The 16,397-nt window shown below is 40.3% G+C and overlaps 1 protein-coding gene across 1 annotated transcript; it reads left to right on the top strand.

Moving 5' to 3' along the window:
* On the top strand, positions 1–8,524 carry LOC113113217 (zinc finger CCCH domain-containing protein 6-like; the record flags this gene model as incomplete). Its single annotated transcript, XM_026279385.1, is given in 14 exon segments — positions 1–24; positions 26–39; positions 2,433–2,643; positions 2,727–2,849; positions 2,932–3,154; positions 3,299–3,432; positions 3,510–3,638; positions 3,729–3,843; positions 3,980–4,089; positions 4,398–4,615; positions 5,047–5,474; positions 5,581–5,754; positions 6,326–7,479; positions 7,481–8,524. Coding segments are annotated over 14 exon segments (3,381 nt in total), but the record flags the coding sequence as incomplete, so codon positions are not given.
* Positions 8,525–16,397: the final 7,873 nt, after the last annotated feature.

The raw sequence follows: 16,397 nt of genomic DNA, 5'->3' as shown, positions 1-16,397 counted from the left end.
AAAAACATGACAGACTGTGAGCTGAACAGGGGAAGAAAGGTCGAGTAAACATGTTCTTATCTGCAAATGCTTCACTGTGTGCGTCTATCGAGTGAATGTGAATCTTGTTTTAGTTTTTTCCAACGTCAAGTACGTTTAGGCTTCGTTTTTGGTCTTTTTTTTTTTTTTTTTTGGACAGGCCTTCCCCACAAGTAAACATTTTCCTGCATGCACTTTCATTTTAATATATGTTTCAGAGTGACACTGGTCATCTTTGTCAATTTCCATCGCTTTCCCCATTTGTTCTGATTAAGGATATTTGTAGGAGGCTGTAATTCGTTATTATAGTAATTGATGATAAGTCGTTGAAGGCTTTTAAATATGTAAATAGTCTTGAGATGCCCGCCCACTCACGTTCCATTTTTAACGCCCGCCACCTGGGAAAGGAAAAACATGCCTGGGGATTCATATGACAGGACTGTTGAGGCATTGTTTGAGAAATTTTAATTATCAGCCAGTGATTGGAGGATCTGTAGGTTGGCTTAAGATTCAATCTGCCCACTTGATTCATGCAGACATTCATTCGCTGGTCTTTTTGTGCCACGATTCATCATCAAAAATTTTTATAATTTCACAGAGCGTTGTCCATTTAATCAAATGTCATTGTCAGAAATAATGCTAAATTAATGTAATCGTTTCTCAACACCACAACAAGATAGGCCTAGATAAATATTTTTCAAGTTAGGTATTAAATATCTAGGGCATTTCTTGAGGGTTTTTAATGTCCTGGTTCTTGAATAATTTCTGACCCCCAATTCAGATACATTTATATCCTATTCATTGCACTTAAGTTGACAATATTGGCGTGTTATTGAATAAGAAATTGCTGGCTTGGCCTCGACAGCATCCAGATCCTGCACCTTGTATCTCTGTGTGTGCATTACCCATCGTTTATTGGTCATATGTTCAAAATCGAAAAATGCAGCATGGTTAAAATATTGTAATTATTTTGTTTCCTTCCATTTCCCTTAATGTCAAACACAGAAGATGCCAAGTTAGTTATCAAACCAATAATCACCTACAAAGTCACTACATCATCCCATTTTGCAACGCTGACTATTAACTATTTTGTGTTTTTAAACCCACCAGAGGACCATAGTGGCATCTTTTGCATTGTCCATGCTTTGTCAATGTATGTTAAGGCCATTATTTAGCTGTGTAAAAATCCAAGAGATCTTGGTTTCCTTCTATAGTGTCATGACCTAGTTTGGCAAAAACTGAGAGACCTCCAGACTCTCAAGCCTTGTCCAAATACCCACACTTGTGCTCTTTGCACTTGACTACTTCTATGATGTATTTCCTGGTATTTGGCCCAAGTGTTCAAGTGAGGATGAAGACAACAAGTGTTTCGAACCTGATGGGACACACTTATAATGTTGTAAAAAATGTATTTTTGATTTATTTTAAATACTTTGCATTTTAAAATCAACTTCTAAATGTCTGTTCAGTAGTCCCTATAACATGACAATATTAATTTGTGGTGCTTCTAATTAAGTGATAAAAAGCAGTTCCAAATGTAAATATACATATAAATATTCTAATCAATGTAGTAATAAAATGTGTAGCGCTTTGTTTTATTACCAAATCATATGTAATATCTCAATTATTATTAATATTTAACTTGCATTGGAAAGGTTTCTGTGAACCTTCACGATCTTGGCAAAAACGTCTCGCGATTTATTTCCACAACATGATGCATGATGGGATACACTAAGCCTTGAATACCACTCCGGAGTGGGATTTGGTGTGTGTTAAGAGCACTGTGTTTTGCTGTTTTTAAGATCTGGACAGTCTTGCACACTTACTTGCTGTCATGAGCATTTGCTCTCAAGTGGCCAAGACAGCATGTGTGGGTATTTGGACAAGGCATCAGTGTAATTGTGTCTCCTTGCTCTCATTTCCGACTTTAAAGATCTGTAATCTGTTGGGAATTTGACACCTGGCAAAGCAAACCTCCGTATTGATTTTAATCCAATAAGAGTTTGCTCCATGCATTATGCATTTAAGAGGAAAGCTTATGCTGCATGATTACATGACTCTTTAATTTCATCTTCATGTTTTAAAATGCTGTGTGCATTTCAAGCCTACGGGTCTCCAGGACAGAATAGACACTTTTTTTTTTTTCTTCATTCTTTTCCTATTTTTCCACTTTGCTTTCTATAGAAGTTTTAAGTTATAGCTTATAATTTGTCAATGCATTGCTTCATGCTCTTTGTGGGTGGTTGCTTCCTGGCTCAAGTCTTTAAAAAGTTCATAAAAAACCCCTAATTCTGAGTATGAACAATAATAGTGATGATGCTTGAATACTAGTTTTGCTCTGAATATTTAGCCTTTTCACTGATTTGATAGCATTTTCCTGGCTATCCTCAAACATGCTTGTTTTGATCTTACAGGGAGGATGGAGAATTGGAGGATGGAGAAATAGATGATGAAGGCATAAGCATAGAAGAAGTGAAGGAAGCTAAGGAAGAGCCTGAAGAGGTCGAGAAAGACAAAGAGAAGGGAAAAGACAGAGAAAAAGATGACAAGTCACACCGGCATTCGCGAAAGCGACACAGGAAAGAAAAGCGACGGTCGAAGAGAAGGAGACGAGACCGACAAAAGGTACTTTCGTTCGTTGTATCTTTTTAATGCAACTGATACTAGTACATTTCCTCTTACCTCTTTTTAAAAATTTTCCAATTCAGCATCATTCTCCATCCAGCGGATCTAGCTCGGACAGCTATGACTCGGAGCACGAGCGACAAGACAGACCCAAGAGCAAGAAGAGCAAAGGAACATATCGCGACCATGACGGAGAATTGGCGCAGGTGAGTTCACGATCAGGTACTAGATTTAAAATTTCATTATCAGCAGCATGCAATTAAATTTCCTTTCTACCCACGTCTCCAGCGGGAAAATGAATCCGCAAAACCTCCGAGATCAATACAGCACAAGACCAGCGATTTGGATAAATACAGTGACTACAGTGAAGAAAAGTACGACTATGATGAAGACGATGATTTCTCTGAGGAGCTGTCTAAATACAAACATGCTAAAGAGTCGTCTGGTCACGGCAAAGCAGGACCTAAAGACCAGGCCAAGAGACCAATCATGAAGGGACAACAACAGCAGTGTATGTTTGTTTACTCTGCTTACAAATATTATAGAAGTCTGCATGGGAATCCATCTGAAGACCCAACATGCTAAACCCTTGATCTCGAGTTAAATGTGGCTTATTTTGATCATCTTTCAACTTTTTCGTTCACTTGTTATATAGTTGGTGGGCAGCGAGGTAGAGGTCGTGGTGCCGTTGGCAGGGGACGGGGAATGCAGAACAAGAATAAGAAACAGAAGGGCAAGAACTGGGGCCGGGGTCGCGGTCGAGGTGGAGAACATGGTGGAGGAGACGGAGTGAGTACTTCTCTTTTTTTGAGTAAACTGGTGAGGTCTCAGGGCACTCAAGTTATTATTGTCTTGTCCTCATACAGGATTCTAGAGGACCACCCAGTTTCCAGAAGAAGCGTCCAATTATGAGCCAGGAATTCATTAATCAACATACGGTTGAACACAATGGGAGGCACATTTGTAAATACTTCCTTGAGGGTAGATGCATCAAGGTAAGCTTATTCCACCCTTTTCACACTTCTTCATTCATTTTATAAGTCAAAATTCATTTGTTAGTGAAACGTGATCTTAATGCTTCACAGGGGGACCAGTGCAAGTTTGAACATGATAATGTTGTTCCAGAGAAGAAGAAAGAACTGTGCAAGTTTTATGTCCAGGGATACTGTACCAAAGGAGACATCTGTATATACATGCACAATATCCTTTCCAAACATTTCTTGGATCTGTTTTTAACAGATTAACAGTAAGAGATAATCTTAACATGTCATTAGTCAAAAAAGAAAGTGTTTTCTCTTGTTTGTTTCCCATTTTGGACCTTGACCCTAAAGTGTATGTGAGTATCCTTGCAAGTTCTTTCACACCGGAGCAAAGTGTTATCAAGGAGACAACTGCAAGTTCTCCCATGAGCCTTTAACCGATGTTACCAAGGAGCTTTTGGAGAAGGTATGAACTAAACTGAGACTTAATATTCAGTTTCCATACAGATACATGCCCTGTATTCATATTTAAAATACATATAACTTGGGATAATGTGCCTTGCTCAGCAATGCAGTGGTAATAAAATGCGTTCTCAGTAAATATACAGTTCCAGGGTCTCAATTAGAGTTATTTTATCACTTTATAAAAGTTCAGATATGCAACTTTCACATCTAGCAAGGTTTACATTCTAGCATCAACTCTATCGAATATTGTATGTCACATTCAATGAATAAATCACACATTGGAAACCTAATTGGCGTTGCACATTTTAGATCCTAAATACAGATGAGGAAACTATCAATGAGGATGAGCTGGAGTTAGAAGACCTGAGAAAACAAGGAATCGCTCCACTACCAAAACCACCTCCAGGAGTCGGATTATTACCCACTCCTGGTCCTGGAAGTCCAACGGATGGAGGCAAGAAGATCCCCTCTCTTTTTGAGATTAAAGTTCAGCCTACTGTGGACTTGGCACAGAAGATTGCTCTAAGGTACTTTTGATGTTTATTGACTTAGTCCTCTTAACACTGACTGTTTACATCTAGAATATTTGGTCAAGTTTGGTCTGTTTACATGTCATATAACCTGATTTAGCATTGTCATTTAGCTTTTTCGTATACTTCTATTTACAAGTTGGCAATATCAGTAAATAAATCTTCAATCAACAAGTCAAACTGAACAGTAGATAATTATTTCTACCTACCTTCAAAAAGGTCATTATTTCCACGTTTTTGCCAAACTACTTTAAAATTAAAGACCACCAGTTATTTCAGATTGGCATTGTATGGATTACCTGTTCATCATTATAGACAAGTTTAGAAATATGTTTTTCTCCCCAATAGCCCAAGTGAGTGTCAATTAAACAATAGTTGTTTTTCTTGCTGTTGGTTTGTAGCATGTTTCTTTCTTGTTTTCATTGCAGGCCCAATTTCTACAACAGTGCATCTCCCCCTGCTGGACAGTTTCAAGGTGGTCCACAGTTTGGCAGTAGCCCTGAGGAAATGCAGGCTGGCAATATTATGTCTTCTCCACCCAATGCTTCCCATTCCCCTCATCCAGGCTCCATAGGGAGCCCTCCCATACCATTTACAGGTCCAGGAATGCCCCAAAGCCCACCAGGCCAACCTCCACCCCAGGGCTTTGGCCAGTGCTCTCCAATGCCACCTCCAGGTCAGCCGCCTGCTTTTCATGGAAACATGCAGCACATGAACCGTCCTCCACTGAATCAACACGGGGCTTCATTTCAACCTGTGCCTGACATGCCAATGAACATGCCTTTCCAAAACATGGGCCAGATGCCCTCAGAGTTCTTCAAGAATTTGTTTAGCAGCCAGTCTTTGGCCCAAGGGGGTAGGTTTTCATTTGGCATTATTGTTTCAGTTGTTGTTGTTTATGAAACGTTTGATATTTATAAAATATGAATCTATTCATGCCTTATTCTCTGTTGTACCTACAGATGAGGGACCGATGCAGGACTCCCAGTCACATGGGAGCTCTGATTCCAGTGGGATGCAGGATTTCCTTCCGGCTGTACAGAAGGCTTTGTTTTTACATCTAAACCAAAACAAGCAAGACTCTGACTCTCACAGGAATGATGGACAAGGGTCTGCACCTCCCATCAGAGAGAAAGGTTAGCGTGGGATGTTGGAAATAAACAATTTGAAACAATGATGCTTTAACCCTGAACAATAGAGTGCTGCAGGAATTAGTCTTATAACCTGGAAACAAGTTACGTTTTTGAACTAATGGTCCCATCCTCCTGATGTCAGTGGTTTTTTTTTGGGTTAACACAAGTTCAAGATATTTTCACAATTTATTCTGCAACATAAAATACATCAGTAATACCTTGTTCATTCTTTGAAGCTTTTATGTGTCTTGAAATAAGCAGTTGCTAACAAGTAGAACTAAGCTGTGTTAATTTGAGAAAATTATCTTGATTAACAAAACATGTAAGAATCATAAACTTTTGTTGGTCACAGAGCTTATTTTTTGCAATAATCCAAAAGCCAATGGGAAAATCTTGTTGGCTTTTTTGTTGAGGGAACCAGGGTGATGATTATATATTTTTATTAACTTATATATAGTCAAATCAATGTTAATATTCATTAATAATACATTAGCAAAGTAGGTTTAAAATAGTTCTTGGTTCCGGTTTGATTCTGTTTAAATGTTCATATTCTAATATAATTTCTGTTTATTAGATGAAGCCCCTAACTGGTACTCCAGTGATGAGGAAGAGGGTGGAAGTGTAACAGCCATCCTTAATACTATAAAGAAGCAGAACGAAATGCTAAAAAACCAGCCTAGTGCGGGACCAGCCGACCCTAGACTCCAGAAGGAACGAGCTTTGCCCAATGATCCTCGAATAAAAGCTGACCCTCGTCAGCGTCCCCCAGATCCCAGGAAAGACGCTGGAGATGGTGTCGGGGACCCCAGGCTTGCCAGAGACCCACGCAAGATGAAACCTTTGGACTCCTCCAAACCTGACCCTCATCGCCACCCAAACCCCGCCGTGTCCCACAAACCTCCCGCCGGAGAGGATGATGACGAGTGTGAGAGAGAGCTGAGGGAACGAGCAGCATTGATCCCGTTGGATCCCAGCCCTGGAGCCGCGCTGCGTGACCCCCGCTGTCAAATCAAGCAGTTCAGCCACATCCGGGTGGATATTCTCCTCCAGCGTCCGGTTTTTGCACAAACTGTGGTTTGGGCTCCAGAGGACCTCATTCCTCTATTGATTCCCAAACAGGAGCCTTCCATAAATCTTCCCCTGCCACCTTTAATCGCAGATGCTCAACTAAACCGTAGCCTCTCCTCCCCACCGGATCACCCTCCTTCAGCAACCCCAACACCTCCTGATCCACGTCTGGCAGCCGCCCGCTTCAAAGAGGGCATTGGGCGACTCGGCAGTCCTCCCGGTAGGACTGCAGATGCTCATCACCACCACCCAGACAAGCCCCTGGACCCACGTACTCATAAGACTCTTGATCCCAGAATCAGTCGGTCTGGAAGCCTGGATTCCAAGCTACAGGGTATGAGTGAGAGTCCATCTGGAGGAGGAGCCATTGACCCGCGGCTACAGCGTGGGTCGTCAAACCAAATGGTTGCCGCTTCGGTTAAGCCCGAGTCAGAAAAGTTGCCCCCTTATGCTCCCCGCCTGGCGTCTTCAAGGGGAGCAGGACTTGAGAGCCCTACTACGTTGTTAGGTGGGATTAGTTTATACGATCCACGCAATCACAGCCTACTCTCCCCGAAACGTGATGGTGAGGAGCACTCTAAAAAACCGAGTATCCTAAAGCCATCTGTGAAGCTCCCAAGCTCTCCACCACATGGCTCACCATCACAGGGCACAGGAGTGGGAAAAAGACCAAAAAAGTCCACTTGAGGACTCTGAGAGCAACACAAGTGGCTGTCCGTCAAATCCTCCTGTGCCTACAGTAATGCCAGCGTCTCCTTGCTCGCCAGTCCGGGCGGCAGCTCCCGCTGTGCACAACTTGCCAATCCAGGCACTAGCAGGACTGATCCGGCCTGCTTACACTGACCCGCGGCAGAACAAACCTGTGGGTCCTGCTGCTGGGACTCCCCAAGAGGATGAGGAGGACAAAGACAGTAAGAAAAAAGACAGACCCTTGAGGGATGTCTTTAAAACATTTGACCCTACCGCCTCTCCATTCTGTCAGTAAACACACCTATATAGAATATAGCTCATGCATTTTACTGTATACTGTACATCTGTTCTTTGTAATCACTCTGCATGTATATGAAGCTTTTCTATTTATTTATATTTGTTTGTACATACATTCTCCACAGCTGCATCATGATCTAACCAGACATATTTTTATTTAGGCTTCTTGTGAATTAATAGATTGAAACAATGTTTCAATTGTAACAGACAGAGGTGAGTATATGAAATATCAGTGACACAATGCTTCTGTTGCTATCAGCGGTTAAAAGGGATGTGTGGCTTAAACTATTCATATTTGTAGTACTCTGTAAAGCTATAGAAAAATATACATTTTTGCTTAATCCCCACAGTATTTATCATATAACTACACACAGAGTATATATAAACACTGTAATATAGCAGCACTTCTGTGTCACGTTTATGTCCACTGTGCATTTCATCAAATCATTTGTGATTTTGGTGATGAAAAGGTTCCTATGAGATTCCTTTCAGAGAATCTCTATTGTAAATGGTTTTCTTTTTAACACAAGGCTTTTTTTTATGGTCATTGTTTTTTTTGCGTAGATAATTCTATTTTATTTGTATGTTTTTCCACAGAAAATGAATTGTTTTTGTGTTCTTTTCCGGTTTGACTGAAATGGTAGAAAGGGAATTTAAATACAGCAGTCACTTTCCTCGTTTTTTATTGGATGTCTAAAATAAAATATAAAGGAATTGAGAGATTCGGATATTAGTGTTTTTTTAGTTGATTGTCACTTTTGTGTTGTGAAGTCCAGGACCATTGCAGTCGGCTGAACAATTTCAGTAATTGTTTTAGCCTTCAGGTTAATCCATTTTACTATACAATGATTTTAGAAGGATTGCATCCTCAAAACTATTTAGTCAAATATCATCTGCAGTTATATATAGATATTTAAATCAGACAAATGTTAAAAAAGCAATGTGAAAAAAAGGACCAATACAAAAAAGTAGCATGCATTCCTAATGTAAATCATCATTCTTAAATTTATTGAATGTATAGGTGTACTGAATACCAAATCAACATTTCTTCCTTTGTAAATGTCTGCAGCTGAAAATTGTTTCATTAGGAAGTTTGGTTTACATTAGGAATATGTTCATTTTTTTGCTTTTTATGTCCTTTTTCTACATGTTGCTAAACGGTTTTTAAAAAGGTTGGATCGATAAACCAACAAATATATGCAGTAGAATAATTATGTATTTTAGTTATGTAATTATTACATTAAATAAATGTGATCAGGTATGCAATTTCTACTTAAATACTGATAATTAAATAAAATTATATCGGAAATGTTTTATCCTTGCCTTATCCACATTTTGTGTACTTTTCATGTTTATTTGTATGGCCTCGGTTGTATTTTCTAAAGGCACATTGTGTTCATAACGCTTTTTAGTTTGGTGCACAATGCTGTTGATTTCTCAACATATAATAACAGAATATCCAAAAGTTACAGGCAAAATTAAGATACTTTATTTTGCGTTCACTCATTTGTTATGATCTAACATATTGATGGTTGGTGCAAGGCTGGGCGCCGCTGAATGCTGGGCGGTCCTACGTAGACCCAAATCATCAGTTTCGGGGTTAAGCTGTTCTTGAGCTCGGTGAATAAGGAAACCCTTTTTCCACTGGAAACAGAACGCTGCTGCCTTCGCTGCTTCCGAGTTTGGCTCAGGCTGTTTCAAACCCTATAGAATCAGAAACAGACATTTAAAATTGAAACACTGAAGTTAAGCATGCTAAAAATCATACAAAAAACAAAAAAAACTTACCCTGATGCAGGCAGTCTCTGCAGCTCGTACTCCTTGGATAACTGACTGGAGTAGATTCTGTGCATTCTTCACCAGGATCTCATCTGATGATTTGCACCCAGGAGTAACTGCATTAACACTGTAGAGACACCATGCACCCCTTGGGTCACATGAGATTTTTGCATGTTTAATTTACAGGAAATGTTGTTTGCACATGATTGAATGTGTCAGGGATTTAAGGAAGAAAGTAACTTTTAGATACTACAAGAGAGACAATCAGAATTGTTGCGAGTCAGGGAGATGAACTGTTGATCGTCTCACCTTGAGATGATGGTAAGTTGGTTGGAAATGGTAAGGATCTGCTCCGCAATGACGAACAGCTCCTCAGTACAATGCTTGTCCAGACAGTGGTCTGCTATGACACGCACAAACTTGGTGATCGACTGGCCGCTTGAGACCAGATCTTTCGCAGATGTTACAAAAGCATCTTTGGTCTACAGGTGAAACAAGCAAGTGTCAGTATGGGAACATTAACTTTATACAGAAGAAAACTTGAGAAGCTTCTGACCTGGATTGGCCCTTTCTTCTTCAGGTACTGCGCCATGTGATAGAGTTTATCTGCCATTTCCTTTGTCACCTTGACAATCTGGTTACCCTGATCATCCCACTTCTCAGTTTCCCGTTTCAGAAAGAGAGAAGTGTAAGAGAGGGTCGTATCTACTACGTTAAACACAGGACCTCTTGGGCTCCTCTTGGATGTCTCTTCCTGAGGTAGATAAATAGTTTATAATGCTAGATCTATAATGTTGTCCATTCTTCAACTTTAACATGTTTCATCAACATTCTTTTTTTTACCTTATTTGGTTCCTGATTGGACACATCTTGGACACTTGGTTTGCTTTTAGTAGGACCTTGATTATTTGTAGATAGAGGATTTAATGTTGCTTTTTTTGTGAAACCTGGTGTCTGGGACATGACTAATGTACTAGACTCTTTGCCCTGCAAGCTACACTTGATTTGTTCCTTTGTGACTGCAAGAATTCCATCTATTTTACAGATTTCTTCAACGAGGTAATGTGCCTTTGCTGACCAGCACTGTGACTGGATATCAAGGGTGAGAGTGTCTCCAAGAGTTTGTGTCTCTGCTATTAGTCTGGCTCTACTCACAATGTCTGACATTTGAAATGTTAAGTGGTCATTAATGAATCTTAGATTGGACCTTTCCTTTGGGTCTCTAATGAAATTGAAACAGTCCTGAATGGACTCTGTGGCGCTTTTAACATTCTGCATAAGCAGTTCGGCAGCACTTTCAAACTGTACCAGAGTATCTTCAGTTTCCATGTCTCTATCATTTGTTTGGACAGAGCATGCCAAAGCAATAGTGTTTTGAACGGCCGTCACATAATCTTTGTTAACTTTGCTCAGAAGACAAGAGAGTGCTTTCATTTTAATCTGAAGCTGTCTCTGAAGCAGCTCTGACTTTGCCAGCATCAGGACACTTGAGAGGGACACTGTACCAACTTCTTCAGCAGCCTGTAGGTAGGAGTCCGTAAGTGTCTTCACGTCATCTTGTAGTTCTCCTATTAGTTTAACTTTATAGCCATCTCGACAGTTCAGAGAAGACAGTCTTGCAGCTTCTTGTATACGAAGTGAGTTCTCAGATATTACTGACAACCATTTTTTGGGTGTCATTTGATGTGTGACTGTGTGCCCCTTACCATCAGTTGTTGCTGTTCCCACAATCTTATCCAATGAGTTCAACACTACTTGGACAGACAAGGCCCAAAGCATGCAGAGACCATCAAGTTCATCATTTTGAGTTGGTCTTGAACCCGCTATATCTGTTAGATTCTTGGTGTTGGTTTGGGCTTTTTGGAGCTTGCTCTGCAAAGACATTATACTCTCATGACACTCTCCCATCACCTTTATATCCGAAGATGTCACAAGTTGCACAGCATCTGCGCATAAACACATGACCTCCGTAAGTTCCTGTGTGATGGTCTCCAACTGATTGGGTACATAGTTTTGGAACATGGAGCAAACAGCATGGTACCACTTCCCTGCCACTGGAAGCAATATCTTACGGGCATTTTTGATGAGGTCAGAGAATTCCGTGCTGTGTTTATAAATGCTATCTGCACTCATGGCTGAACTCATGGCTGTTTCCTGTGCTGTCTGGACAAGCAAGGGTGTCAAGGACACGAGTTTGGACCGCAGATTTTCCACTTCCTTACTATCAGCTGTGTCTATGACACTGGTGGCTTCTCTTGTAGCTTGGGCATAGCAGTTTGAGAGTCCTAGTACTCCAGTGCAAGCCATGTTAAGAGCCTCTACATCTTTACCTTTGGTCATGCAGACAACTTCACACAAGAGAGGCAACAAATCAATATTATGGAGCTGTATGACAGCTTTAGATTCCACGACAGGTGCAATCCATGCTTCTTCAGGGTTTGGCACAGCATACTCCATTATTGTTTGAACAGCCGGATTCTCTAAACCAGCTTTGACCTGACATGGAGTTTCCTCACTAGTTGAACTTTGCACTGAAGACTCAGATTCGGTTTTATCGGAATGATCTTCAGTTGATCTTTCATGCTCTGAAATGGGCATTGCACATGGTACAGTACCGGCAGACTGGCGAGCTCCCTCCCGCAGTGGGCTGAGCAGATGTGGATGCTGCAAACCATCAAGTCCTTCACGTAGAATATCAAAGTGTTTTAAGGCTATTGAAACACTTTTAGAGAGTAATGAGAAAGTCTCATTGCTAAGACTGGTATAAGAATAGATATCAGTGACATAACTAGTCACCTCAGCAGCGGATCCTTCCGCTTGCTTTATCAGAACCAGAAGTCCGTTACGGTAGATTGGATTGTCACTCTTACTGACATGCCTTCTCACAACCTGGATTACCAAGCTCATGTATCTAATGAGCAAGCTTGCCTGTTTGGTGAGAATGTGTGCTTCTTCATCATTATGTGCATCAACAAACTCAATCCAGTTGCTCTGCATCTCCTTAAGAGCAAGACAGACAAAGTCCTTCACGTTTATAATGCTACTAAATGCATGTAAGAGCTGCTCCATCTCCTCTGACCATCTCTGTTGCATCTCTTTTAGTTTTTCCAGAGCTTCACTTGAATGCAACTCGTCTTCCTCTAAATTTTGCATTAGTACACAAATTGCTTGTTTCAGCCTCTTGATGCATCCCCTTGAGTTCTCTACATTCTCAAGACTCTTTTCATTACACGCTAAAGCTGAGATGAAGCCGGCCACTTCTGATATCTTGTCAGCATGAGCCATGAAGGATTCAGATCGAACCTGTAGTGTTTCCAGATGCAGCTTATCTTCATCTTGTTCATCCTGGACGATCCTGCTCAGGGTGTACACCAACTGTTCCAGGGGAGTTGAAGTAGTGACAAATATGTCCATTACTTGCAACTGGGTGGCCTTGACCATAGCATCGTCAAGTTTGTGGATTTGCTGCAAAAGAGCAGCACATGTGTTTGCAAGCCATTGATCATCACAGCATTTAATTTGTTGTGACATCTCAGACCAAAGCTGAAGGACCTGCTTGGAGTGTGCAGCAACTTCAAACTGAATATTCCTATGAGAAGTTTTTGCTACTGCCATGCTGTGGAACACTAGGTCACGAAGTATAACATCAAAACCACCATCTTTAACAGATGCAGGATCAGAAAGCAGTCTTAATAATTTGTTTCGTATTATGGTGTAATATCCACATGAACTACTGGCAGCTGGTTCACAGTTGCTCTTGAGTGTTGCAATGATGTCATTTACTGTTGAGTCCACCTGCTTTAAGATGTATTGCTTTGCACTCTGTGCCTCCTCGCTGTGTGGATGTTTGATGGTCGTGTACATGGCAGTGTGCAGCATGGAAACACATTTCTTCAGGGTTTCTAGAGAAGCCATCAAATGCTCCTGTTGTTTGTTGTCACGCAGATCCTGAATTCTTTCCACCACCAAGTTGTGAAGAAGTGGCATTGCCTTTGAGTATACTTGAAATGCTTTCAATAAGGATGATATGTCTGCTGCAGCTCCTACTTGAGAAAGACACTGTAAGAGCCAATCAGCAGCTGCAGCAATCTTCCTTATGGTCGCATCATCTTCCACTAGAAGGATCTGTAGAGACCAAAACAAAAAAGTTTACAATTCTTCCTAATCAAACACACCTGAATAAACTCATCAGCTCATTAACAGAGACTCCAAGACCTGAAATCGATGGGTTAGATAAGGGAGACATCCTAAACGTGTATTGTTGGGGTGCCTCCTAGGACTGGTACCACTTTTCCACCAGGGCTGCTGCAAGAGATGGAGCCCAATTGGGAACCAGACTGAGCTTTTCCACTCAAACAAATCCTGGGCCAGTTTACAGACCGCAGTTTGAAAGGCGCCATTTATAAAAGCCGTATTAGTTCAGGTAAACTAACTGCATTAACAACAGTAATCAAAAATGTCAGCTCGGCAGTGGTTGTTTGAAGAGACCAATGCTCTCCTCTTGCAGAGGTAATGATGGTTTTCAGTCATATGTTGGTGACATGGGGGGTTCTGCTCCCAGCCAGTGGAAAGGTGAGCCAGTTCTGAATGAGTGTCACTCTTGGTCAAGCACCGGCTCCAGCTCCAGCCCCAGTGGAAAAGCATTAAGGAATATCCAACCAGGCTTCTGGAGAGCTACTGTCCTGCAGACTTCAGTTCCAATCTTGCTCAAACATATCTACCAGTAAATATGAGATAAACCTAAACACCTTCATTAGCTTCAGGAAGCCTATGTTTGATTGGGGTTGGAACAGAAATCTGTCCAGGAGCAGGGTTGGAGACCTCTGCTCTAAGAACAAGGTTGGGAAACACTTTTCTGGACATAACCGTGAAGGTCAAGTAGGCTAAAATCAGTTCCTGGAGAGCTTAGCTTCAACATTAATTAAATGGACCTGAACCACCTCCAGCATTTTTTTGAAAACTACAGGTATGTAGTTTAGGTTGGAACTAAACTCTGCAGGACTGTGGCTGCAGGACTCCCTTCATTTCTTCATGTAATTATGAAACGTATTACCTTGACCACACCTAACAGCACATTCTGAGTGGCTTCAATGAGCTCTTCTCTGTGCTCTATGATCTCCGGTTGTATGCTGAGCTTTTGGGTGGCCAGGAGCACGTGCTGACCAGAAACAGTCAGGGATTCCACGAGTGGCTCCATCTCCATCTTCAGAATATCATCATCGGTATCCTCCACTAACCTAAAAGCATGGATATGAAGTGTAATGTGAATACCCAGTAACACATTTAGTATAAACCACAATGCAATACAAAGCTTTTGTTTTTTTGAACACGTACCATTGTATTACCACCTAATTCCCCCACTTTAGCATTGTGCTGCCTTGGTACTTTTTCTTTAAGCAACAAAGCATTTTTTTCCAACTATATATACAATGATCTATGTATTTGTTTTCATGAGGCAAAGAAACTTTCATGATAGCATTTATTTTACTAAATATAATTTTTCTGCTTCACTTTACATCCCGTCAGGAAAACACATGCAACTGACCTTGTTGCTACAGCTGCCATGTTTTTGGATGCTTTGGCCACCGCTTTAGCTGCAGCTTCCAGCTGGGTGAATTCATCCAGTTCTGTCTCGCTCCCGCACAGAAGAGTGAGGTGACACAGGTGAGAGGACAGAGGGGCCACCACCTGCTCTATTGAGCTTGTTTTTATCAAGCCGTCCTCCAGTATAGATGTCATGTTCTTTCACTGTAACAGAATAGATGTCAATATATTTGAATGCATTCTAACTGAAAAACAAGGTTTCATTGTTAAACAGTTGCCAGGTCAAACAATTTTTCATACCGACATTTATGGAGTAAGATTAAAATGTTTGATATAAGCAGCTAGGTGAAGATCTTCTTTATTAATTGATATATTAAGATAAACACTTACCTGGTGGTGTAGTAGCTCCATGCAAGTGTTCTGCCTGTCACAGTAGCAGCTAATGAATAATGCAGTGCATTAACTATGGGACAGCACTGTGTGTTTAGCTCTCAGATGTCCCATGGTTACCATGGTAAGTAATTTACCATATAAACTGTAAACATACATTTCAAATTCATATATATATATATATATATATATATATATATATATATATATATATATATATATATATATATATATATATATATATATATATACACACACACACACACACACACACACACAGTGGGTATAGAAAATAATCTTTAGAATCTATCCCTTTAAATAATCATATTTTGTTTCTTTGTAGCCTGAAATTAAGACGGACACAGTTTTTGTTTTATCCAGCTGTATTTACTTGCATCTTACAACATCCAAGTGAAAGATAAAACACCCACATGTCAAAAAAAAAAAAAAAAAAAAAAAAGTAATACATTTAAAAAAAAAATTCTATACGAGTTGAAAAAATGAATGGAGCACTTTTAAGGTTAGTAAAAAAAATGCATGGGGCAAAATACTGTCAAATTCTTGAAAATGTGTTGCCCTCTGCCAGAAAGTAGTCAATGGGAAGAAAGGTTACCTTCTGACATGACAGTGACTGAAAGATCACAGAAAAACAGAAAATACTGACATTACTGAGGGGGTGATCCTTTTTCCAACACAGTGATTCTGTTTTTTTACAAAAAAAATTCTGATATATTGGAGTTATATCTTTCACTTGGAAAATAGAGCTGGATAAAACCAAAACTGTCAGTCTTCATTTCAGGCTGCAAAGCAACAAACTTTGATTGTTTTAAAGGGGAGTGATAAATATATAAATCCAAAATAACCTTATGTATTGTTGT

This window comes from Carassius auratus, chromosome 13, assembly GCF_003368295.1.
Source record: "Carassius auratus strain Wakin chromosome 13, ASM336829v1, whole genome shotgun sequence".
Taxonomy (NCBI): domain Eukaryota; kingdom Metazoa; phylum Chordata; class Actinopteri; order Cypriniformes; family Cyprinidae; genus Carassius; species Carassius auratus.
Note: the sequence above shows the minus strand (reverse complement) of the source record. Positions and strands in the feature narration are given on the sequence as shown.